Source organism: Paramisgurnus dabryanus, chromosome 23 (assembly GCF_030506205.2).
Source record: "Paramisgurnus dabryanus chromosome 23, PD_genome_1.1, whole genome shotgun sequence".
Classification (NCBI taxonomy): Eukaryota; Metazoa; Chordata; class Actinopteri; order Cypriniformes; family Cobitidae; genus Paramisgurnus; species Paramisgurnus dabryanus.
The window spans coordinates 25,664,850-25,691,358 of NC_133359.1; the positions used below are offsets into that span (position 1 = coordinate 25,664,850).

At 39.9% G+C, this 26,509-nt stretch overlaps 1 protein-coding gene and 1 gene segment (V, D, J or C); one reads left to right on the plus strand and one right to left on the minus strand.

The window, feature by feature from the left end:
* Positions 1-1,972: 1,972 nt before the first annotated feature.
* LOC135781668 (uncharacterized) lies at positions 1,973-22,918 on the plus strand. Its single transcript, XM_073813274.1, has 6 exons — positions 1,973-2,180; positions 2,762-2,898; positions 4,758-5,580; positions 5,658-5,764; positions 6,215-6,359; positions 22,596-22,918. The coding sequence occupies exons 1-6, from the start codon at positions 1,973-1,975 to the stop codon at positions 22,916-22,918; spliced, it is 1,743 nt and encodes a 580-aa protein (XP_073669375.1).
* A 1,455-nt stretch (positions 22,919-24,373) lies between these two features.
* Positions 24,374-24,862, minus strand: LOC135781667 (Ig kappa chain V region K29-213-like). The segment is given in 2 exon segments: positions 24,374-24,699; positions 24,814-24,862. Coding segments are annotated over 2 exon segments (375 nt in total).
* Positions 24,863-26,509: the final 1,647 nt, after the last annotated feature.

Sequence of the window (26,509 nt, forward strand, 5' to 3'; positions counted from 1 at the left end):
TCTATTGATATTGTTCCCAGCATAATCTCACAGGGCAGCAGGCATCCAGGCCATCTATAATTCCATCCATAATAGTAAGACCTTCATCTAAAACATACAGAAGCTTCACCCTGCGTTGCATAAACATAGCCGTGACATTAAGACTGCGTCTTAAGAATTATTCTAACTAACTATCAATTAGTTAGGGCTAATCAGTCTTATTATTTGGATTTAAATTAGACCAATCTACCTTTCTATGTAACATACTTAAAACGTTATGATCAGTCTTGAAGAAAAAAATTCATGACTAACTTTAAAGACTAGTCTTAAAGTTTTATGCAACCGGCTACTGTGGTCTGCTGCTAACTTTAAAACATTCCATAAAAGATTTAGTGGTTGTGAAGACAGTTGGATTGTTGGCTCCAGTCTCATCTGTGTACAGACCGTCTTTACACACGGGCCATACATTCAGCAGAATGCCTCACACCCTGGACACCCCTTTTATCACCCTCCTAGGTAGACAGTGAACCTCATGGAACATGGACTTTATAGTTATGCAACAGCTTTTCCCCAGAGCTGGGCAGGCTGCAGAAGCCATATCCAGCTTCCCTCATACATGTACACACATGCACTCATGCAGATAACATAAACACATAATACATAGATGTACTCATGAATGGGCAGTATTTTTGATACACGTATTTCAAATACAAAATAGTATTTGTATTTGATAGGGTTGATTAAAATGCCTTTGTATTTTGCATCAAAATACGTTAGTGTTTTGTATTTTTAAAGTACTGTAACATCATACAAATGCAATTAAATTCAGATTACATATCTGGCTTAAAATACATCTAAACATATTGAATTGTTGAAATTATAGAATGTTTGTTTAACTGCTAAAAAGGAGTCCAACAATTTTATAAATAAATAACTAATTGCTGAGTATTGTCCCCCTTGTTAAAGTAGCTGTTAGTAGGATCATGATATTTTGGGTTGCAATAACTGCCTGAAACACATATTATTAGATAACCATCAAATGATTAATTAGTTAGAAACTAGTTGCTATGAATACAGGTCCCATCAGTGGTCATCTAATGAATAACTTGTTTAATGACAGTGTTGGTAATGCAAAGTAGGCCCTCGTTACTGGTTGCATGTCATATTTTTGCATGACTCAGAGTCAATGTAATGGTAAAGCAATCGATTAATGGAAGGTTTGCGAAGAAAGTTCATGCTTCCTTGTAAAAGTGTTTTTTAGTATTTTCAAAATACAAAAAGTAGTTTATTTTGATACACTTAAAAGTAAGGTATATTTGGTATTTTATTTTAAAAACACTGTAATCTTTGCCCAACTCTGGATGTATGTAACTGCAGGGTTTAAAGTTTTAATGGAGTTTGTGCAACAATGTATTTAAATGTCATTTTTATGTGATGCAAACTGGATTGTTCCAACAGAATTATATAATTTATAGATATAATTTATATATCAAATTATTTATTTCATCATATTGTTCAGGGTTCAAATAAATGCTATTGTGGTACAATAAGTTATACGGCAGGAGTGATTTGATATCAGTGTTAGTTACTGATTATTAAATTAAGTTTTTAGATTCGACAAAAAACAGTCTGCATTCCAGTCCACGAATTTACGTCAACTCGGATATATATGTCCCACCTCAACCCGGAAATGATGTCTGAAACGGCGCTTTTTTAAATTTTCCTAAACACGTTAATGTTCTAATGTTAATACATTCATTCATGTTACTTTATTCAAAAGTTATTTCCAAGTTTGATTTGTAACATATCCTTAATCCGAGTTGTCTGGGAACGCAGCATAGCAAGCTCAACCCCCAGATTGGCACCATGGCCTATCTCTAGTTAGCGCGCCGAAATTCAAAAGTAATCAAGAGACCGCGAAATTACGCGCATGCACTGACTGCAGCATTATAGAGAAGGTAGAAGCGGTATCATCAAGATAGAACGGCTGAAGATGTTCGCCCTTGTCGAGTGGAATGAAGAGGCAGACAATGAAAGCTGGAGCATTGTTCCAACATCACACATAAAAAACTTCGATAATAATAAGTACTTAGACGGACTGGATGAGAGATCTGTATATTTAATTGAATGGAGAGCTGGACTAAAGAAAAAACCTAGAGGCGGATGGCCTTTGTACGAGGCAAAGGTGCATAAAGTTGCAGGTAATTTCTCAAATTGTATTATAATTTACACGAAGAAAGTAAAAAATGTAAATAATTGCTGAATTGCATACGTTAATCCACATCCCCTAAATTAGGCTAACGTTAACGTTATAATACAAAGCTGTTGATCAGATTAAAGCATAACGTTAACTGTTATAACGTATTGTGTGCGTTGCATTTTAATTTTGTTAACGTATAATGAGCTATAAGGACACCCTGCAGTGGGTCAACGATACGATCTTTAACGTTAACGTTAAATGTTTGTCTTGTGGGAATAATATATTTTTTAATTAAGCTTTTAGATGTATAAATAAAATATTTCCCATATAGATCTAGAAGTTAAACAATACTCAAGTTAAGTAAAAACACGTCAAATTTGTCAAATGTAAACTTAACGATTCCCATCAGTATGTGTGGTAATTGTGAACACCTTCCCCTATCATGATAATTATTGTGGGTGCAAAAGCGCTTAAGTTACATGCGCATGTGTGCACTACATTTAAAGTGTGTGAAAATATGATCAGCTTATGTTGTTGTTATTGTATCTTTTGTTTTTGAATGTTCCTTTTTGTTTTCCACAGAGAGACAGTCCACCCTAGAAAAACTTATGAGTACAAAATGTCAGTCCAGTCCAAAACTTCTAAGCAAAAGGAAATGCAGGCCAAACCCCAAGTTTGAAGTGGAGACCAGTAATTATGGACCACCTAGCCCCAAAAAGGTTAGATTTTTTTTACTGAGATCCAAAACTAGCATCTGCATTCCAAATGTAAACAAATTGGCTGCCAGCTATAAGATTGTTGCTGAAAGGAAAACTACACATTTTTTCAACATTTTACTATGTTCTTACCTCAACTTAGACAAAATAATACATACCTATCTTTTATCAATGCAAGCAGTTCATCTTTGTATAGCACATTGTGAATGTGTCAGCATTTAGCCTAGCCCCATTCATTCTTTAGGATCCAAACAGGGATAAATTTAGAAGCCACCAAACATTTCCATGTTTTCCTTATTTTAAGACTGTTAAATGAGTAGTTACACGAGTAATATGGTGGCACAAAATAAAACGTGGTGATTTTAAAGCGGATAAAAAATTAGAACTATGTTGTATGGCGGAAGAGCACTTAGGCTGCGTTTACACTTCGCATTAACGTGCGACCTGTATCCGGATGTTGTCCACATACACATTGAAAAGACAAGTGTTTTGGTCAGTCGTCTGTTTCTATATCATTTAACACATTTTAAGTTACTTGAAAACACGTACAAACCATAATAACATTAACCAAAAACATTTATTCAGTGTTGGTTTTATGCAAAGTAAGTTACTTATAAATGTGTTTGTATAAAATACACTAGGCTACTTCACTTCTTACGCACTATAGAGGGAGACATGAACAGGAAATTTAGGAAATTGTTAGCTCTTTTAGTTAAATCATATTCATAAATCATAAATCAAAAACGTATAAGTTCAGGCTGAGCAAATCAAAATCCCGTTATTAAGGCAGACTAAAAAGTTGGGATGGTCATCCTAAGATTTCACACGGATTTTGTTGGTGATGAAAAGCATGCGGGTGAAAGTCAAGTTCAGGTAACGTCGGCTGAAACGTGCATTCCCAGTGCAGACGTTTCAGATAAACAAAGATAAAGCCTTTAAAGATAAAAATTAATAATAATTAAAATGTGAACATCACGGTTTTTGGGTTTGCTATTTATTCTCTGCTGTTGGCTTCTCAGTAACACTGTACAATACGGGATTGCGGTTACCGCGACAACCCTGAATAAAGTAGCCATCTGTGATTGACAGCTAACCATCCAGCACGTCTCCCTGAACGGGATCTGATCACACACTTTGATGTTGACAAATGTAAACACACTGTGTCCTGCTATACTGATGATCAGGTCTGCGTGAACGAATCACCAAGATCGCATGTTAATGCAAAGTGTAAATGCAGCCTTAGTTTGCAGCACTTCGACGTCTGGCACAATAACATCATCAGTTCACAGGAGTGATGATGTTACTGCGCCAGAGGTCAAAGTCTTCTGCCATACAATATAGTTCTCATTGTTATCTACTTAAAAAAATCACCACGTTTTATTTTGTGCCACCATACGTGTAACTACTCATGTAAAAGTCTTTAAATACCCACCCTGGTATTATTTCTGTGCTTACTGTTTGTATTTTCTTCATGTTTGTCTTATCGTTTAACAAACATGGCTCAAACTGTTAATCAAAACTGTTGTGATCTGATTCTCTATACAGTATGCTGTCTGGTTCACTCTGTAGTTCCCCAAATAAAGGTGATTATTAAACAGCTTGAAATTGCCAAAAAAGAAATACTCTAACTGCCACTGGTAATTTGAAAAAGAGGCCGAAGAAGTGATGTAACTCATTTCTGTAGTGTAGAAACATCTTGGGTGATTTTTACGTGCAGGCAGTTCCTGGTTGTGAGCTGATCACATCAAGAAACAGAGGCAGATAATTTCATGGAAAGCATAATATCATTTCATTTTTTTCATCATCATTTCATTTGATAGTAATGTTTTGTCTTATTTCATCTTTTGTCATGTTTTATAAAGAGGCAAAGTAATGGGGAAAATATGGACAGGGAGCTTTTGGAGAAAATAAAATTACACCATGGATTTAGTTCTGCTACTTCAGATACTCCACCTTCACCTACCTCATGTCCACCTCCCTCATCGTTGTCTGCTCCACCTTCGCATACCTCACCTTCTTCCATACCACCACTTCCTAAAGCTCCACGTGCACCACTGTCAGCTCCACCTACACCTTCCTCTTCATTGTCTGCTCCACGATCACATACCTCATCTAAAGCTCCACGTGCACAACTGTCAGCTCCACCTTCACCTGCCTCATGGTTGTCTGGTCCACCTTCATTTACCTCACCTAAAGCTCCACGTGCAACACTGTCAGCTCCACCTTCACCTGCCTCATCGTCATCTACATCACTTACCTCACCTAAAGTTCCACGTGCAACACTGTCAGCTCCACCTTCACCTGCGTCATGGTTGTCTGCTCCACCTTCACGTGCCTCACCTAAATCTCATCATGCACGACTGTCAGCTCCACCTTCACCTGCCTCATCGTTGTCTGCTCCACTTTCAAATACCTCAGCTAAAGCTCAACATGCACCACTGTCAGCTCCACCTTCACCTGCCTCATCGTTGTCTGCTCCACCTTCAAATACCTCACCTAAATCTACACGTGCACCAATGTCAGCTCCATCTTCACCTGCCTCATCGTCATCTACATCATCGTCACCTACATCATCGTCACCTACATCACTTACCTCACCTTCTCCTGACATGATAGCAGAATTAAAGGCGGAAAATGAAGCCCTCAAAATGGAGTTAGACAACTTGAAAACAAGTGTTATCAGTCGTAAGTTATTAAAAAAATCAAAATATTTAACTAATTTAAAGGTTCACTCTAATTCTTTTAACTGTTTTGTTCTATAGAAATGCCAAAACTTCTCAGCACAATGTGCAAGTTGGAAAAATGGCTTGAAGTGAAGGAGCAGAGCCCATTCCAACAAAGGGCATCACCTTCTACCATACAGGAATCTGTGAGTATGCAGTTTTTTTGTACATGGTCAATAATTTGTGTTTTAACCAAACTAAGTTATGAATTGGAGTTTTAAGTTCAGGATAGTTTCTAATGTTGGTGTTAGAGCTGTAGCGTCATGGCCCCTGAGCTTTGACATAAGCTGCCTCAGAGACACATCTTAAAACACACCTTTCCCCATCTACCTTAGTTTGTTACTTGGTCATTATTTGCCATATGTTAGTCAGACTTTATTGTGTTTCTGTATTATCTGTGGTGTCTTGTTCTTCGGTTCTTGAAAAATGTTAAATAATTAAAACCTTATTATAATTAATAGTACTAGTAGACTAGAAGTTGTGGATGTTGTGCAAAGCTAAATTGTATCAGGCACCATTAAAAACTTTTTGTTAGAAAATTGTTTTATTTATTAATATAACTTTAAATATTAATGTATGTTTGTCCTCCCCCACAGCTTGAAATTTACCCAGACTCAGGAGTCTGTGTGCCGAAAAATGTGTTGTGGTCAGCTAACCATGCAAACACCCCAACGACCATGGCACGGATGCTTCTAATTGGAGTGTTTGATATAGATACACTTCTAAAAAGCAATCTCAGAGGTATGTCATCGGTCATAGTGTGTGCATGTCTCTGTATAATTATTGTTTTTGGTAATTATGTAGATCGAACTTCATATCTGATCTCTTTGGGTAAGGGGACAAAATAAAAAATAAACCCTCATTTACATTCACATTTTAACAGAGGTGTAAAGAGTAGCTGAAAGCCATACTTGAGTAAAAGTACATATACCTTTCTTAAAAAATTACTACAAGTTACAAGTCACCAATTAAATACGACTTGAGTAAAAGTCTTAAAGTAACCCAAGTACTTAAGTAATTTTACTCGTACTGAATGTTGGCTCAAAGATGCACTAGTCCTCAACACACAGAGACATTGTAGGTCAGTGAAAAACAAGAAAGTTTATTTATGAGGTTTTACTTCCTAATATACAAAAGAAATCAAACACCTCAATATTTCGACATGGCAGGAAAAACACAGGTTAAACATAATCATAGTCTTTTGACTAAAATTTAATTTAGTTTTAGTCATTTTAGTCATCTAAATTGATTTAGTTTTGGTCTAGCTTTAGTCAACTTTAGTCCTATTTAATGTTAGTCTAGTGTTATTGTGTACTTGAATGTACCATGCTGACAAATATATAGCCTTACTGTTGTGATATTATATAGGGCTATCCTAAAAAACTTATATTTAAAAAGATTGTTCATTTGAAAGATTCATTGAATTTAATCATTTTTTTAAGGTAAGTGGTTGCAATCAATTTATTTAAGCTACATTTAAGCAAAAAAGATAAGTAAATTAAAATAAAATATAACACTTCTGTTTAAATGTAGCTTAAATAAATTGATTGCAACCACTTACCTTAAAAATATTGATTAAATTCAATGAATAATTTTTTTCAGTGTAGCCTACCCCTGAAAAAAACCGTTAACTGAAACATTGACTTAAAGACAACGGAGAAAGACTTAACAAACCAAATGTCCCTCAAAAAAATAATAATACTTTTCTAAATAAATGCGACTTATAGTCCAGTGCAACTTGTATATGTTTTTTTCCTCTTCATGATACGGTAAATGTGAGGACATTGACATTGTACACTTCTTATCCAGCTTATAATGTACTTAAGTTACTCAGGCAATCAGTACAGGACATCGCTGGCTTATTTTGGCTTATATGTTAAGTCATATCAAGTTATGTAACAGCTCAGGTTAGCTAATAAACATCAGTATATAAAACATTTGTGCTTGCCTTTGAGTTGCGGGATGACCCTCCTGCAATAGCGCTTCACGTTTGTTTTTATTGCAGCATCACAAGTTTAACAAAGGGTCCCTTGACAGAATCAAAAGTGATATGCATCCATATGTTTGCTCTTTATCTCTTCTCTGAGACTAGACACAAATTTTTCTCTACAGTTTATGACATACGCAACAAGCTGATGTACCGCCGAGTAGATTTTTACCTCTGCCTTTGCGCTATGGTGGCTCAATGCAAGCCGTTCAGCATTTGACATCAAAGTATCGCGAGACCAGACTTCTCCATATGCATTTGATTCGCTCTCGCAGTACTTTGATTTCAAACGATTGCCCTGCGTAGCGCCACATGAAGTCCCTCAGTTGTGTGTGTGCATCTAACCTTGCGACCACAGATTCTATCCATCATCACCCTCTGACACTTTCGTCTTGTTTATATTTGTTGATGAATAAACAATGTAGCGAGTAACGGTAAGTGTCAGTTCAAATGTAGTGGAGTAAAGAGTACAAATACCCAATCAAAAATGTAGTTGAGTAGAGAGTAAAAGTTGCTTATATTTTTGATACTCAGTACAAGTACAAAGTAGCTCAAAAAGTACTTAAGTACAGTAACGAAGTACATTTACTCAAGTGCTTTACGCCTCTGCATCTTAACATGCTTTATAAATAAATTGAGATGCACTGGTTACACTCCACAGGTTGTCCAAAAACAAAACCTTGCAGGAGCAGGCAGGGATGGGTCGAAATTAATTTTTGTACTAGTATTTAAATTGCAATTGTTCATATTAATAATAGAATTTTTGTATTTTATTCATGATTGATTCATTACTTTATTATAGACATTATTGCTCTGTAGTTAAATTAGCAAGTAAACCTATGGAACGTTTTTGCGGACAATATTTAAAAGGAATTGCAAATGGTATTTGCAATTGCGTTTCCTACTTGTGGGTGTAAAAACTGTGACTTAATTCAAACACAAACGCAAACTGTTTGCATTTCCTTTTACGTGAATGTACAATATATGCCAAATTTCAAATGTAAAATCAAAGTCCATTTGCAATTGAATTTCCTATGTCTTTCGAGTTATGACCCTGCCATATTTCAATCTCAATTGCAATTCATAATTTGCTATTTCACTTCCTCTAGCATCGCGTACGGATCTTGCCAAAACTCAAATGAAATCGCAATCCTCTTTGCATTTGCGTTTCCAATGCCTGTACTTAAACTTGTCAATCACAGTGTTGGGGGTGGGGTTATATTATAGGGCGTGTTTGGAAGCTACGTCACTCACACGCTTCACTGCGCTTAAACGGCCACAAGGGGGAGCACAAGAAAAGCTAAAATAATAAAGCAGAAAAATGTTTATACATTTAATTATATAATACCTCTGTTATATTTCAGCAATTAACTAAATAGGCTTAAGCACTGTTTATTAGCTTGCATTAACTTGCTAGTAAAGAAAGATGCCATTTTAAAGCATTTTAATAAAAAAAGCTCATTCTGTGTTAATCAGATGTGATATGAGCTAGTGAAGTATCAAGTAAATGTGGGTACATTACTTTAATTCATGCTAATAACATTTTATTTTAATAGTGATTGGTTATGGAAGGACGGGGATGACTGGTTTCTAATGCGTTTTAACTGAGAACAAAAAACACGCGCTTCTTGCGTTCTCCTTAAATAAATAAATATTCTTTCTTCAGGGTTCTAGAGCATCAGTCCACATAAATTTCTCTCACCCTCTCCAGAAATATTGCATTTGCAGCTTTTATCCTGTTTCCCCACGATGATTAATGACGAGAAACATCTCATGCTGCACCTGACCCTTACGAAAATTAACCATGGTTTTACTACAGTTAAAAAAAAACATGGTTTTGACAGCCATGGTTTTCAAAAATCATAGTTAAACTATGCTAGTGTATTAAAACCATGGTTTTGCTGATAGTAATCAATACACCAAAAACCATGGTTAATACACTTTTACCACAATAAAACCATGGTTAATTTTCGTAAGGGGAACTTTGGGACCGCTCGTCTTCCGACTCGCTGTCACTCATTGCTGACTCCATTAAGCCACCGACCACTCTTTGTTTTGTCAGACAGATTAACATTTTTACATTGTTTTACTGAAAATACCAAGGTTACAAAATCTTTGTTAAACTTTTGAAGAAAATTAGGTTATATGATATTTTGATACATAATAGACTGCATTAATTTTATAATACATTTAGTCAATAAGTCAGCTAAATGTTCACATATTATTTTTCTGATCGTAATTTCATTTAGCATACTTCATTGACTGATTTATAAAATAATACCTTTTATAATAAAACACAAGTGTTTAAAATAATACACTTATGATACACGTCTAATAATACACTTATAGCGTTTGACATGAGATAATGTCAAAACATTCTGCCATATTATTACTGACAAAAAAATCAATTGAAGGTCAATAATCAATTAATTAAGATGCGTTCCTTTAATTCATAAAACTCACACTTTTGAAACGGTGCTTATCTGGTTAATAATTGCTGCAATATAACTGAGGTAATATATAATTTAATGTATAAAAAATGTTCTGCGTTATCATTTTAGCTTTTCTTGTGCTCCCCCTTGTGGCCGTTTAAGCGCAGTGAAGCGTGTGAGTGACGTAACTTCCAAACACGCCCTATAATATAACCCCACCCCCAACACTGTGATTGACAAGTTTAAGTACAGGCATTGGAAACGCAAATGCAAAGAGGATTGCGATTTCATTTGAGTTTTGGCAAGATCCGTACGCGATGCTAGAGGAAGTGAAATAGCAAATTATGAATTGCAATTGAGATTGAAATATGGCAGGGTCATAACTCGAAAGACATAGGAAATTCAATTGCAAATGGACTTTGATTTTACATTTGAAACTTGGCATATATTGTACGTTCGCGTAAATGGAAATGCAAACAGTTTGCATTTGCGTTTGAATTAAGTCACAGTTTTTACACCCACAAGTAGAAAACGCAATTGCAAATACCATTTGCAATTCCTTTTTAATATTGTCCGGAATTTTATTCCATATAAACCTTTTAAAGTTAATGAATCACATCTTCATGATTTCCTAACATTTCTATTGTATGCTTTCACTTTACCTATAAAATTATAAAGGGGGCTATAATTCATTATAAGCATGGGCTTCATAGAATGTGTACTGAAATTTATTGCGTAATTAAATGGTATCAGAGTTTTGATTTCGTTCTAATCTCTATTTTGCTATTTTTTAGGTGGCACTTCCAAAAAAGGCAGCGCTGGGGAAACAAAGGAGGCACTGGACAGAATCAAAATTGATGCAATAATGAGTATGTATATTAATTTGTTAATTTGACTAATTTATTTGTCATAGTTAAATGTTAAATCCAATTATTTATATTTTTTACAGATGCAGTAATCCAGAAATTTCCTGGAACCACCAGAGGCCAAATCGGAGTGGCTATTAATCAAAAGGTCACTGAGCTGCGGGCATCCAAAAAGACTCTAGACACATAAAAAAATTAAAAAGATTTTAGCATTACCCACTAGCAAAAGGATCACCTTGTGATGGGTTTAATTTAGTTGTTTTAACTGTTTTAATAAAAAATATAGCGTAAAGTAGGCTTGTTTCTTGTTTTGTTGTTTTAACAGTTTTAAACAGTTTATTTTTATAGCTAAACGTTTGTTTGTTTCAATTTTTGTTGTAACTCTTATTAACTTTTGCGAATTGCAGGTTTTTTTTAGGCTTAGGCTTGTTTTATGTTTTGCTGTTCTAACTGTTTTATTAACTTTTGCGAATTGCAGTTTTTTTAAGCTTAGGCTTGTTTTATGTTTTGCTGTTCTAACTGTTTTATTATTATCTTTTGCAAATTGCCTGTTAAGGCTTGTTTCATGTTGTGTTTTTTATTTAAATAAAAATGGTTTTAATAAAGTCTTAATGTTTTAACTGTACTTCCTTTATGTTCATTGCACAGTTTAACTTTTAAGGCTTAAAGCATACTATGTGCATTGGACTTCAAGTTATATAGGTAAATGCATATAACCTATAAAAAATGTATGTTTTGTAGTTCATATACGTAATATAAGAACATATGAGACAGCTATTTTGAAAACATGCATTTCTCATATATGCATAACATATATGTTGGCACCATGTTTTTTTTATAAATGCCATTTATATATTTAATATATATAAATTAAAAATATATTTTTCATACATTTCATTTTAATATGTAAAATACATACTAAGGCTATATAAAAACATATATGCAATACATATATGTCTCATGTATATCGACAATATGCTATGCCTATATGTGTAATTCATATATATATTGTATATTCATACAATCAAATATGTCATATGTATTATTAATTATATATGTGACATATATGTCAAAGACTGTATTTTACATACATCGACATATATATTTATATGGACAAAATGTATATGTCAATATATGAAATTGTTCCATTTTCTAATAGGTTTCATATATGTTAAGGCATATATGTACATACATGTTTTTACTTTCTATGTGGATATATTTAATATATGTACATTTCATATGTGTTCATATATTACATTTCCGTATGGGTCAACACATTGATATTAGTACTGTGGAAACTCTGACAGTAATAAACTCCTGAATCTTCAGTCTGAACTCCACTGATGGTCAAAGTGAAATATGTGTTTGATCCGCTGCCACTGAATCTTGATGGAGTTCCTGACTGGAGGCTTGTTGCATAATATATGAGGAGTTTAGGAGCTTCTCCAGGTTTCTGTAAGTACCAAAATAAGCAATTACTACTATACACTGCACTGCTGACTTGACAGTTTATTTTAACTTGTTGTCCTGGTTGAACTGCTGTTATTGATGGACTCTGAGTAAGAGTGTACTGTCCTCTACACACTGAAAGAAACAACAAGAATGAAATATAAGACAACACTGAAACAAATCAATATTTCACTCTTCAATGAATTAATGATCATGATAAAAATGTTACAACACAAACCTTGAGTAAAGACTGTGAGTGTCCAGATGAAGATGATGATAAAAGTCATTGTTGTTCTTTTGGTTTGTGTGATGATGAAGATTCTGTTCTGTTCTGATCTCAGTCATGAAGTGTTAAACTCACAGCACTATAAACACTCACACATCACTGAAGCATGACAACACAATGCAAAGAAGACGACAGGAAACTTCTGCTCCTACAGACTACTACACTATCATTATTCAATGTGTACTTGCATTCTGAAAATATTAATAATTATAAAATCTTATAAATATCAAATAAATATAAAGTTTTAAATTAAAGTAAAAACAAATGTCCAAAATATATTCAACATTTATCTATCTAAAGCTGTGTATGCAGTGTTCACACAACACAAGTAAATAAATGAGAACGTCTCGGTTACGGATGTAACCCTCGTTCCCTGAAGGAGGGAACGGAGACGTCACGTCGTGACCGACGAATTGGGAACTCGCTTAGAGAGACCAATCTGCTTCGAATACTACTAAAACGCCAATGAACTTGGCATTGAGATATTTGCATAATGCTGGCGCCGCCCCGCCAGGTGCGTATATAAGCAGCAGGTGCAAATAGGGAAATTAGCTTCTTTTTCGCTGAGAAAGCCGGAAAGTGTGACCGGCCGTAACAGCAGGTGGCAGCACCTGTGGCGACGGGACGTGACGTCTCCGTTCCCTCCTTCAGGGAACGAGGGTTACATCCGTAACCGAGACGTTCCCTTTCAGTCGGTCACTACGACGTCACGTCGTGACCGACGAATTGGGAATCCCTACCAAAACGCCACTAGGGGCTGACCTCTTCCAGTGTCTGCAGAAAATCCTCCAAAATCCCCTCGGGGAAAATGGAGAAATAGGATAGGGCAGGAAGGCCGGGCACTAGATGTTCCTTTAACCCACAGAAGTGCCAGCGACTGGAAAGCGCCCTACCTGAGCGGGATAGGAATGCTGCGGAAGCCACCGCCCCTCTTAAGGGCTAATGGTGGACGATGAGAAATAAAGACAGCCGTGGCTGTGTAAGCAAAGCAGTGCTCTGCTAAGGGAAACGTGGGCTGGTAGGATTAACCCCACGGAAAAATACTCACAAAGGAACCCGGTGGGACACAATGTGGAGCCCGAGCCAACACGTAGGTTCGCGAGGATACAGCTAGTGAAGGCTGACAGCCAATGCTCCGCAACAAAGGCTGCCAAGGCAGCGGAGGAAGAACAATTCAAACCATTACGCATTTTTGTTCTGAAGGCCTTCCATACTGACACAGTTATGAAGCATCAGTTGGAGGCTGCAAGCCGACCTGCGAGTCTGTTCTCCGTGTCCTCCCTGGTGAGGAAAGAACACGAGAGGATACAGGCTCGATACGAACACTGTAAAATCTAATGAACGTATTAGGTGTCGCCCAACCAGCAGCTCTGCAGATGTCTGTTAGCGAGGAACCACGAGCTAAAGCCCAAGATGAGGCAACACTCCGTGTGGAGTGCGCTCTCAAATTAAAGGGGCAAGGAATACCCTGAAGATTATAAGCCAGGGTGATAGTATCAACTATCCAATGAGACATCCTCTGCTTAGTGACAGCTTTCCCTTTCTGCTGGCCACCATAACAAACAAAGAGCTGGTCTGAGGTCCTGAGGCTTTGCGTGCGATCCACGTAGAGTCGCAGTGCGCGTACGGGGCACAACAAAGCCATGGTTGGGTCTGCGTCCTCCGGAGGCAGCGCTTGCAAGCTCACCACCTGGTCTCTGAAAGGAGTGGTGGGAACTTTGGGCACGTAGCCTGGTCTGGGCCTCAATGTTACACTCGAGGCAGCAGGACCAAACTGAAGGCACGAGTCGTCAACAGAGAATGCATGTAAATCCCCTACTCTCTTCACTGAAGCCAATGCTAGCAGGGTCAGAGCTTTCATTGATAAAAGCTTCAGACTCGCAGACTGCAAAGGCTCGAACGGGGGGCCTGAAGGGCTTTCAGCACCATGGACAGGTCCCAGGGAGGAATAGAAGGAGAGCGCGAGGGGTTTAGCCTGCGAGCGCCTCTTAAAAATCTAATAACCAAATCATGCTGGCCAACTGTTCTGCCGTTGATAAGTGAGTGATGAGCAGAAATAGCAGCGATATCAACTTTAATGGTGGAGGGTGACAGCCTACCGTCTAACCTATGTTGAAGATATAAAAGCACGATGTTAATAGGGCATTCTCTGGGGTCCTCGCGTTGCGAAGAGCACCAGGTGACGAAAAGGTTCCATTTAAACGCGTCAGCCCGTCTCGTGGACGGAGCTCGAGCCGCGTCGATTGTGTTAGATACCGCTTGTGGTAAATCACCTAAACCTTGCGCGCGCTCAACGACCACACATGGAGATCCCACAGGTCGGGGCACGGGTGCCATAATGTGCCCCCTCCTTGAGAAAGAAGGTCCTTCCTCAGGGGAATCCGCCAGGGAGGGGCTGTCGCGAGGAGCATTAGCTCTGGAAACCAATTCTTGCTCGTCCAATATGGGGCGATCAGTAAAAGGCTCTCCTCGTCCTGCCTGACTTTGCACAATGTCTGTGCGATTAAGCTCACTGGGGGGAATGCGTATTTGCGCATCCCCCGAGGCCAGCTGTGTGCCAAAGCGTCCACGCCGAGGCTGCCCTCGGTTAGTGAATAAAATAGGCGACAGTGGGTATCGTCCGGCGACGCAAACAGGTCTATCTGCGCACGACCGAACTTCTTCCAAATTAGCTGGACCGTCTGGGGGTGGAGTCGCCATTCGCCGGGGCGCGCAGCTCGAGAAAGCGCGTCCGCCGCTGTATTGAGCGAGCCCGGAATGTGAATGGCACGAAGGGACCTCAGATGCTTCTGACTCCAAAGGAGGAGATGACGAGCGAGATGCGACAGGTGACGGGAGCGCAAACCGCCTTGACGGTTGATATACGCAACGGTCGCAGTGTTGTCGGTGCGTACTAGTACATCCTTCCCTCGCAGCTCCGTAGCGAAGCGTACAAGTCCCAGATATACTGCCCACAACTCTCGGCAATTGATGTGCCAGTGCAACTGGGGTGCTGTCCACACCCCTGAAGCTGTAAGCTCGTCGTACGTGGCACCCCAGCCCGTGTCGGACGCATCTGTATGTACAACAGCATGGTGAGCGATTTGTCTCATGGACACACCGGACCTGAGAAACGCGGGGTCCGACCACGGGGGGAATGTTAGGCGACACGCAGGTGTAATAGCTACACGGTGGATGCCGGCGCGCCACGCTCTCCTCGGGACTCGATCGTGAAGCCAACGCTGAAGCGGTCTCATATGGAGCAGTCCGAGCGGTGTCACGGCCGCTGCTGCTGCCATATGCCCCAGGAGCTTCTGAAATTGTTTCAGCGGGACCGCATTCTTCCCTCGGAATGAACCGAGGCAAGTCAGAATTGACTTGACGCGCTCTTCTGTTAAACGCGCCGATAAATCGATCGAGTCCAGTTCCATACCGAGAAAAGAGATCCTCTGCGTGGGGCAGAGTTTGCTCTTTTCCCAGTTGACCCGAAGACCCAAACGGGCGAGATGCCGAAGCGTTAAATCTCTGTGCTCGCAAAGCGTCCGTCGAGAATGCGCTATTATAAGCCAATTGTCGAGGTAAGCCAATATGCGAACGCCGCTCTCTCTGAGGGGTTTTAACGCCGCCTCCACTACTTTCGTGAACACACGGGGAGAGAGGGAAAGCCCGAACGGTAAAACTTTGTACTGGTATGCCCGTCCCTCGAATGCAAACCGGAGAAACGGTCTGTGACGAGGGAGAAAGGACACATGAAAGTACGCGTCTTTCAGTTCTATTGCCGCAAACCAATCTTGGGGGCGAATTGAATTGAATCATTGCTTCGGTGTTATCATCCTGAAAGACCTCCTCTGCAGAGATTTGTTCAGAACGCGCAAATCCAAGATCGGTCGCAACCCACCGCCTTTTTTGGGTACTATAAAATACGGGCTGTAGAAACCCGACCTCATCTCGGTTGGAGGGACCGGCTCGATCGCGTCCTTCGCCAGCAGGACTTCGACCTCTGCACGCAGTACGTGTGCGTCGGACGCTTTCACCGTGGTGAAACGAATGCCCGAGAATTTGGGTGTGTGCCGGATGAATTGAATTTCGTAACCGAGGCGGACAGTGCGTAAAACCCAACGAGACGGGCTGGGAAGCTGAAGCCAAGCCCCCAGGGACCGTACGAGGGGAATTAACGGCACTACCGGGGTACCCGCGGTGGGGCGGCTGGGCGGGACAGGTGGTACTGCCGGTACGTCTGCTGAGACAGCATAAGTATCTACAGAATGTGTGTGTGTGACACTGACCTGAGCCCGCTGAGGGTGACGGTCGTCTGGTCTCCTCAGCGGAGAGCACAGACTCCGAGGAGGGTGCTGGTGGTCCCGTCTCCTCAGCGGAGAGCTGGAACTCCTCAGGACACCCGCTGGCGATAGAGGAGAGGGAGGAAGAGCATGTAAATGCCCGCTCACATCTCTCTCGATCCTCTGGAGACCTGGAGAAGGAATAGTAATGCACTCTTTTTGTGGTTTTGTGGGTGCCGGCTGAGAAGCCGGCGGAACAGAAACAAAACGAAACCAAAGATTCTCCACCCGGCCCTCTACCGGTGGAGGGAGCGATGCCATCACCGTCTCCCGTAGAGTGATCCCATCCAAATCCAGGTCGCCCGTCTCAGGGCCGCTTCGATTTCCGTTTACCACGGGAAGCGGGTGGGGCGGGCGGGGCGGGCTGTCGACGGCTGTTCCCCCTCCGTGGCCTGGAAGATGTTCTAGTGGGGGGGGTGGAGGCAGCCGCTGCAGGGCGCCCTCGGCGAGGAGCAGAGGGCCCGCCGGCGCTGGAGGGCGAGATGCAGGTCGCTTGCGCCGGGGCATGATCTGAGCGATCGCCTCTGTCTGCTTCTGGGCGGCGGAGAACTGCTGGGCGAAGGACTCCACCGACTCACCGAAAAGACCAGCCTGGGACACTGGAGCGTCCAAGAACTTGTTCTTCTCCGCATCCGACATGTCCGCCAGACATAGCCATAAGTGGCGTTCCTGGACCACCATCGTGGACATGGCACGACCAATTGCCTGCGCTGTCACCTTCGTAGCGCGAAGAGCCAGATCAGTGGCAGCCCGGAGCTCCGAAAGGACAGGCGAGTCGTGTCCTCCCTCGTGCAGATCCCTCAAGGCCTTCGCTTGGTGAACCTGCAGCAACGCCATAGCGTGCAGGGCTGAAGCCGCCTCTCCACATGCCTGGTGGGCAGCGCCCGTTAAACCGGAGGACTGTCTGCAGGCACGAGAGGGGAGGGTTGGGCGGTCCTTCCAAGAGGGAGCGTTAGCCGGACACAGCTGCATCGCGACCGCGCGCTCCACAGGAGGGATCCCCATATAACCCTTAGCGGCTCCGCTGGTGAGGGAGGTGAGGGGGGAGGGCTGAAACGGCCGTAATCTCATAGAAAACGGCGACTTCCAGGTTCTAGTCAGCTCCTTGTGCACCTCGGGGAAGAAAGGCACCGGTGGAGAGGGTTGTGAAACCCGGGCAGCTCCAAAGAACCAATCATCCAGGCGGGACGGCTCGGGCTGAGGGGGGGAACCCACTCTAACCCGACGGTCTCCGCCGCTCGAGCGAGCACGGCCACCATCTCTGGATCGAACTCCGGCGTCCCAACCCGACCGGAGAGAGGAAGGGCGTCGGGGTCCACGTCAGGGGGAGGAGGCCCACCCTCGGATGCTGCGGCGTCGGTGGACCCGGAGGGCGGCACGATGGATTCTAGAGTCATCGTAGAACACGACGCTGAAGTCTCCATCGGCACATCAACCGGCTGTGGATGAGGAGGCTGAGAGCTGGAGGACGAATCCCCCGACCGGCTCAGCACAGTGATGCGGAGGTCGTCCTTAGAGAGCTTTACGGCCGCACCGTGGCGGCGTTCAGCACTCGCATGATGAGGGTTGCGCTTTTCCCGGAGGAAAGACAACAGTCTCCGCAAATCCACAAGGGACATGTTCTCGCAGTGAGAACACTTACCCCCAGCGAACGCTGCCTCTGCGTGCTCGATGCCCAAACACGAAAGACAACGCTCGTGACCGTCCTTCGGACCCATGTATTTGCCGCACCCAAGATCGCACGGACGAAAAGCCATCCTGAAAAGGACGCTGATGTCCGGATATACGAGAGAGTGGCTGCCTTTAACAAGGCACAAAGCTCTCTCGTATCACTCTTTTAGGGAAATTCACTCAGATGCTTAGTTGATGAGCGCACAGGAAGGCAACGCACACACTAAACTCAAAACAATAAACAGATGAAGAGCCGTGGAATTAAGCGAAGCGTCCGCTGTGGTACTGCTAGTCCAACCAACTTCAGCAATCGAATCCCAACAGAGTAAAGTAGCTTCTCAGTAGCAGATACTGCCGGCTTTCGAAGCGATAAAAAGCTAATTTCCCTATTTGCACCTGCTGCTTATATACGCACCTGGCGGGGCGGCGCCAGCATTATGCAAATATCTCAATGCCAAGTTCATTGGCGTTTTAGTAGTATTCGAAGCAGATTGGTCTCTCTAAGCGAGTTCCCAATTCGTCGGTCACGACGTGACGTCGTAGTGACCGACTGAAAGGGAACTAAATGATACAGAGAGAAAACTGGAGAAAATACATTAAAAAAATCATAAAAGATTTTATAATAGTGTTGTGCTTAGCATTCTTAACCTTAAATCATTCAGAGATTTTTACAATATTTGTTTGTGTTGTGTTAGTGTTGTATATTCTGCTGTAGTTTGTGTTCAGTCAAGTGTGTAGAGGTTTTTGTACAGTCGCTCTATTAGTTTGTATCACTGTGGTGGACTTTCAGCAGCGGCACCAGACTCGATGTTGGCAGTAAGTAAATAATTAAATAATAATTTTAAGAAAGTAGATCATTGTTTTTGAAAATATATAGGGGAGAGTGGGGTAAAGTGAGACATTGGGTAAAGTGAGACACCCCCTGTATCTAGGCAACGGAACACATTTGTGGTCCTATGACCATTATGTTTTTAAGCCCCTCAAATTTCCCCTTGGCCATGAAGGACAGGACCTCATGCTGCTGTGGTTAACATGTTTTTTTCACAAAAATATATTTTTTGCTTGTAAAAGTAAATTTTCTTGCTGTCAACTTAATCAACTGTTGTGCCAAAGCAAATTGATTCAGGTAGAAAAACTTATATCACACATGTTTATGAACTACCAACATATAAAACCTTGTGTTGATGCTAGCTGAAGATTAGCCTGAATTTCCAAGAGAGAGTGGTGGGGTAAAGTGAGACAAATGATGTGGGGTAAAGTGAGACACGAGGCACAAGTTCAGTTTAGTCTAAAACATATTTTAATGTAATATTACATTACATATGTTTTATTTTTAATGTTATAAACATTGCAGAAAAACCATTATGCCTAGTCAATACACCAGGAAGACAGCCTGGGGAAAAACACCCCTTGAGGAGATGGAGAGTGCAGCTGCTTAGGTCAAGGAAGGAAAGAATTCTCTAATGCTATGTACACACCAAACGCGAGGCATCATAGTACTGTGGGTTCACACCAGACACAAGTTCAACAATTTGCGCAAGTAGATTACATACAAAGTCAATGCAAAGACGCAATCAGACACGTCCTCGCATGTGGCGATGCGAATGATGTGATATGGGTGCCGTGTTTTCCACGAAAACACGCGCTATTCGCCGCAAACATGTTCCATTACACAATGTTAAATCCTGCGAGTAATCTAGATCAAGTAACGCACTGCCCCGCATTTGGTGTGTACGTAGCATTATTCACTCTAGATTACTCACGGGATTTAACATTGTGTCATGCAAATTTTTCGTTCGAGATAAATATTTTCAACTTGGGCGAAGACATGTTTGAGGTGAATAGTGCGTGTTTTCGCGGCAAATGCTCCGCTCATATGGCGTCATTCACATCGCCCCAGACGAGGATGCGTCTGATCGTGTCTTTGCATTAACTTTGAATGTAATCTACTTGCACAAATCGTTGAACTCACGTCTGGTGTGAACCCACAGTAAGAGCAGCTGCAAGGGATAGAAATATTGATAGATGGTTCTGATTGTCTTTTGCGCTGACCCGCAGACACTAGCTGGCTCTAAGGGTCCTTTGTTCTGACCCCCAGACTGCGTTCTAATCTAACTGGTTCTATATGTCATTTGAATGTTAATTAAAAAAAATTGAATTGTCGGAGCCAATGGTCTACAGTGGGCAGCGCTCCGACATGTGGTGCTTTCACACTTTCTGGGAGTTCGATTCCCGGCTCGTGGTTATTTGCCGATCAAATACCCTTCTCTCCTCCCTGTACTTTCCTGTCCTCTCCAAAACTCACTGTTAAATAAAGGCAAAAACTGGCCAAAAAATATAACTTTTGAATTATGTTATGTTGTATTTGATTTTGGTTCAGAGTTACTGTACTTTCAAGTGTTTAAAAATAATGTTCTTAATTGACCAATCCCCTTGATTCTGTTACTAGTCCAACATTAGTTCTGGAATGTGTGGTTGTCAAGCTAGCCGTCAGGATTTTATCTGTTACAATATGTGCTGTTATGGTAGTTTCAGAGTGTAAAAAGTAAGTGGATCAGTTTACCCCGAGCTGGTTCACTTTACCCCCTTGATTTTTCTGGTCTGTCTCAGTTTACCCCTAAGCTGGGGTAAAGTGAGACACAAGACCACTTTTTTTAAAACAATCATATTTTCACTGCTCTTCGTCCTGAATACATTCTGGTAATTTCCATAGCTAGGAAACATCCTGAATTAATGGGAAATGTGTAAATTTGACTGATATATCATTTTAGCTCGCTTAGAGGGGAGCAAATGTAAAAAATGTCTCACTTTACCCCACTCTCCCCTATCAGGTATGAAACACAAAAAGTGATGCATGTTTTACCATATTTATTTGTATTAGAAAGACATTGCGTACAGCTTAAGATTTTTGGTGTAATATTGTGAGTAATATTTGAACTCAACACTTTGTGATATTTTGTTAGGCTCACATTATGTTTGTAATGTGATTGATTTCATGTTCACTTGAATTTAATTTAGACAAAAAATCAAGTTAGAAAGCATTATCAGGTGCAAGACCTAATGGCATAAATGATTTTTAAGTGTATACTAAACTTGTAAAAAATTATTTGAATATTAGTATTAATATAATTTATAAATGTTATACAATTCAATACAGTTTGACACAACTATGAAGACTTCAACTGTCTGTCCTTTCCAACATTTCTTAATATTTTCTTTCATAATCATGAATATGGCTCAGTTTCCCAAACAGAGCTTAAGTTTTGTCCCACGCTAAAATGTAAAGCTGTCTTAACTGAAAACAGTTTGCACTGAAATATCTTAACATATCAGTGCCATTGTTTTGTCTCAAGGTGCACGCCAGTAATGTTTATTGTAAGATATGTTTGTTAAAAGTAATTTAATAACCATAATACAATTAAGCCCTAGTCTTTAATTTATATAAACCCTATCCAGGAAACTGCCTTTCTACATTTTTTCATTGATATTTTCATTAAAGTACAAATAGTATTTCTGTGATTCAAAGTCTTGAGATAACCATGACAAAAATGATATTAGCCATTTAAAGCAACACTATGTAGTTTCCATGTAAAAATGACTTACAGCTCCCCCATGTGGTTGAAAAGTGCAACAGTGCCTGGTATCAGACACTCTTTTGCAGGCAGGGGGAGGGGCGGGGCTCTGTTTCCTACCCTCCACCGCCACTTTCAGAGTGTGCTTGTAGCAGCTAGGAGGCTGCTCAGGTTGCAGCAACAGTACAATTTGTCCAGTTAAAAGTTGTTCTATCACTGAAATAATTTTAGAGACATTATTTAAAGGTAAAAAAACTACATAGTGTTGCTTTAATGCAGCTATATGATTAAAAAACCTAAAACTTCTTCAGGAGACCTAAACTTTCTTAATTTTTAACATGAAAAGAGTTTTTAACTTTCTTGTGTGAGTTATTGACTATTGATGTGATTGTCAGGCAACAGTCGTCCTAAAGTGAGCGTCCTGCCGCCGTCCAGTGAAGAGATTTCCACAAAGCAAACAGCAACACTGATGTGTGTGGCCAACAAGGGCTTCCCCTCAGACTGGAGTCTGAACTGGAAGGTGGACGGGATCAGCAGCAGGTCTCAGTACAGCAGTGTTGCTCTCCTGGAGAAGGACGGTCTGTACAGCTGGAGCAGCAGTCTGACTCTCTCTGAGCAGGAGTGGAGCTCAGTGATCTCAGTCAGCTGTGAGCTCACACAGAAAGACCAGCGTGATAAAGTCACTGGAGAATTGAGGAGAGATCAGTGTTCACAGTAGATCCACTCACTCTCACATCAAGACTAACAGACTAACTGTGTTTCTCTTCATTTCTCTCTCACATCAAACAACACAAGTCTATGTCTGCTTTATTCATTCACTCGTGATTGTGTGACAATTCATCAAATAAAATCATATTCTATCTTTATGTCTTTGACTCATTTTGTCTGTTTTGAATATGAAAGCTTACATTTTATAAATAAACCTGACTCAATGAAGCTTGAAAACACCTGCAGATGAAGTAAATTTACATAACTGTCAGTCAAATGAAGAACCTCAGACATGCAGTGATCTTGATCAATGATTATAAAGAGATATTGAAGTATAAACATTTGTTACAGGGTTTGATTGATGTGTCAGTGGGTTTAGTTTGATAGTTATTCTCATGTGACTCCTTTAGTATCTGTGATTCACTGTATAAAATTATTTGCTGTCATAATTTTTTGTTTAATCAACTTGGATTTACAAGTTTTTTCCTACTAATAGACCCCTTCAAGGTTTTTAAACATTGAATGACCATCGGGTGCTCGTGCAGCATGGGGTCAAACTGTTCATACATTTTCTAGTTTAATCTAACAGGGCTGAAAAATGATGAATTACCTGAAATGAAATGAGCACTACAAACACAAGCCTCTTGATCTTTGCATTGTCCCAGTCTGCACGTTTAATTGCTTGCAGCCACAGATGTTGTATTTTTTGTTTTTGAGATTCTACAGGAATCCCGAAAAACTTAACGGGAGGCCTGGTGTGATTTTCCAAGCCCACAACGCAAGTAGGCATTTTTGACGATACCGAATAACACGCAACTCAATCTGCTGTAATGACTTTTCTGACCCCGACATGCGCAGTGGGAACCGCATGTGCCGTGAACTGTGAAGGGGTCTATACTAATCTTGACAAGAGATGAGTTGTTATAATTCAGAAATTGTAGTTGAAATGAGTTAAAATTGTAGCAACTCATCTCTTGTCAAGACAAATAATAGTAAGTTGAAATGACTTGTAAATCTGAGTTGATTTAACAAAACAAAACAAAACAAAACAAAAATGAAAAATATAAATAAAGCAATAAATATTTTTTTACAGTGCATCTGTTGACTGAATGATACTGACTGATGTTTCTCTATATGTGTGAGTATTATCAGTTTTTATAATATTATGAATTAAGCTGAAATACAATAATAATAAAAATCATCAATGCGAAGCTGTTTTAACACAACAGAAAATAATAGACAAACAAAAAAGAAATTATACGATTTACAACAATAAAAAATAAATAAATAATCAATTAAATGTATAATTGTCTAGAAAGTTGGCTTTCAAATAAACTATAGTACAAAATAAATAAATAAGCTGTAAATGATATAAACTATCAGCATCATCATCTGCAGTATCTGTCAGGTGTATGAGTTCAGTCACTGTGAGTCTGACTGACAGAGGTTTTTGTATCACTCTTTATCACTGTGTGTACACATATTTACTGTCGATATAGTGTTCACTCTGACAGTAATAATCTCCTGAATCTTCAGTCTGAACTCCACTGATGGTCAAAGTGAAATCTTTTCCAGTGCTTGCTGTTCCACTGCCACTGAATCTTGATGGAGTTCCTGACTGAAGGTTATTTATGTGATATATGAGGAGTTTAGGAGTTTCTCCAGGTCTCTGTAAGTACCAGGCTAAGTTGTTGCTATATATTCCTACATCTATATGACACTCTATTGTAGCTGTTTGTCCTTGTTGAACACTTTTTACTTTAGGTTGAGTCAAAGTTATTCCTCTCGATTCTATAAGAGAAAAAAAAATAGTTTATAAAACATTACTATCATATAATACTAAAAATTAACATAAAACAACTACACCAGAAGTAATAACAACTCGGTTATTCTTTCATTTCTCACCCAGAATAAAAACTGAAAGAGTCCAGATGAAGATGATGATGAAAGTCATTGTTGTTCTTTTGGTTTGTGTGATGATGAAGATTCTGTTCTGTTCTGATCTCAGTCATGAAGTGTTAAACTCACAGCACTATAAACACTCACACATCACTGAAGCATGACAACACAATGCAAAGAAGTGGGCAGGATTATAAGCGACTTGTGCTAGTAAACTAATATACACCCATTAATAAACATATTGTACTAAACTGAGTAAAAACTAATTAACAGATTACATTTTTAAAACAATTTGTGTGAAGCTGCAGTTTTTTCTGTTTGTTATGATCATATGAAGAACAGAAGAATCATTATAAAGTGAGAGATGACAGCTCATGAAAACATTTATCATGATGAAAGTGGCATTTTGATAAAGATTGACTGGGATCACTCAACCCGCAACTCCAGCAGTGTGTGGGGACCTCCCCGACCCTTTGATGGGCCCTGATATACATTAAATTAATATTTGTTTGAATTTTAACTGAACTTAAATTTTTAATCTTTGCAGTGAGGGAAATTGTCAGTTAATTAATATATAAACAAATATTTTACTCCCCCCATGCACTTAACCATGTGTGCTGCTGTCCAATCAAAAAAAAGGTTTTTGTATTACGACTTTTTAAGGTGTTAGGCATTAATTCTTAATTTACTCACAGGCACATTAAGACGCATTTTATTTAACTAATCAACGTTCTAACGTAAATTGATCAACGTCTGCAAAATCCTAAGGATTATTTTAGGTTTCTGTTTTCTGTGAAATAGTTGACACATGTATAGGACAACTAAAACACAGATTCTGTGGACTGAATGAAATGGCAAAGTGCTTTGGGTTTTTGTGCCCTGGTCCTCTACTTCGCTTTTTTGACAAGACATATCTCCAAAGCACAATGTCACAGGTAAGACTTTCTAGTTTAGTTCTTCTCAGTATGAAGAAAGCACGCCTGCAACATTGACATTAAAGCTGCAGTGAACAAAATTTAGAAGCAAAACGCTCAGACTCAGAGAGTGCAAAGATTTCGGTAAAGGTTACTAACTTTTTAGGTTAATGTCAATCATTTATTAAAAATGGTCTTATTGTCAAAAGTGTTTTTGTAATGTATGGAAAGTTCTCAAAATGTAACATATAATCTTGTGTTAAATTGGCTGAGAAAGGTAAACATCTTTATAAAAATGTAAAAAAGTTTCAGGTTATATATTAGGCCATACTGTAAATATGTCCGTGTAATTTATTCTACAATCTTAAAAAAGTAGAAATTAATCTCTTAGTCTTAGACAGGCAGAAACTGAATGTTTCCTTCATCTGGGCTAGGGCTGTAAACATCATATAAAGAGTTTGGTTCTAAAACGCGATGAACGCCATTTAAAAAAAATATATTGTTACTGCCAAAATCAGTATTGTGTCAGGTCAATATTAAAAAGACAATTCTTTATTTTACACAAAATTAGATATCCGCCATGTTATTTCTGTCATCTTTTCTTTCATTTTTTTCCAAACCGTGACAAACGGCACTCCTCCTTCTCTGCAGAATGCAATAAATCTTAATAAATGCTTAACCAATCACAGCGCACCATTCCACGCATTATAAACAACAATGGCGACGCTTTGAATACACACAGAATCCTAGTTCCCTTTCAGTCGGTCACTATGACATCACGTCGTGAC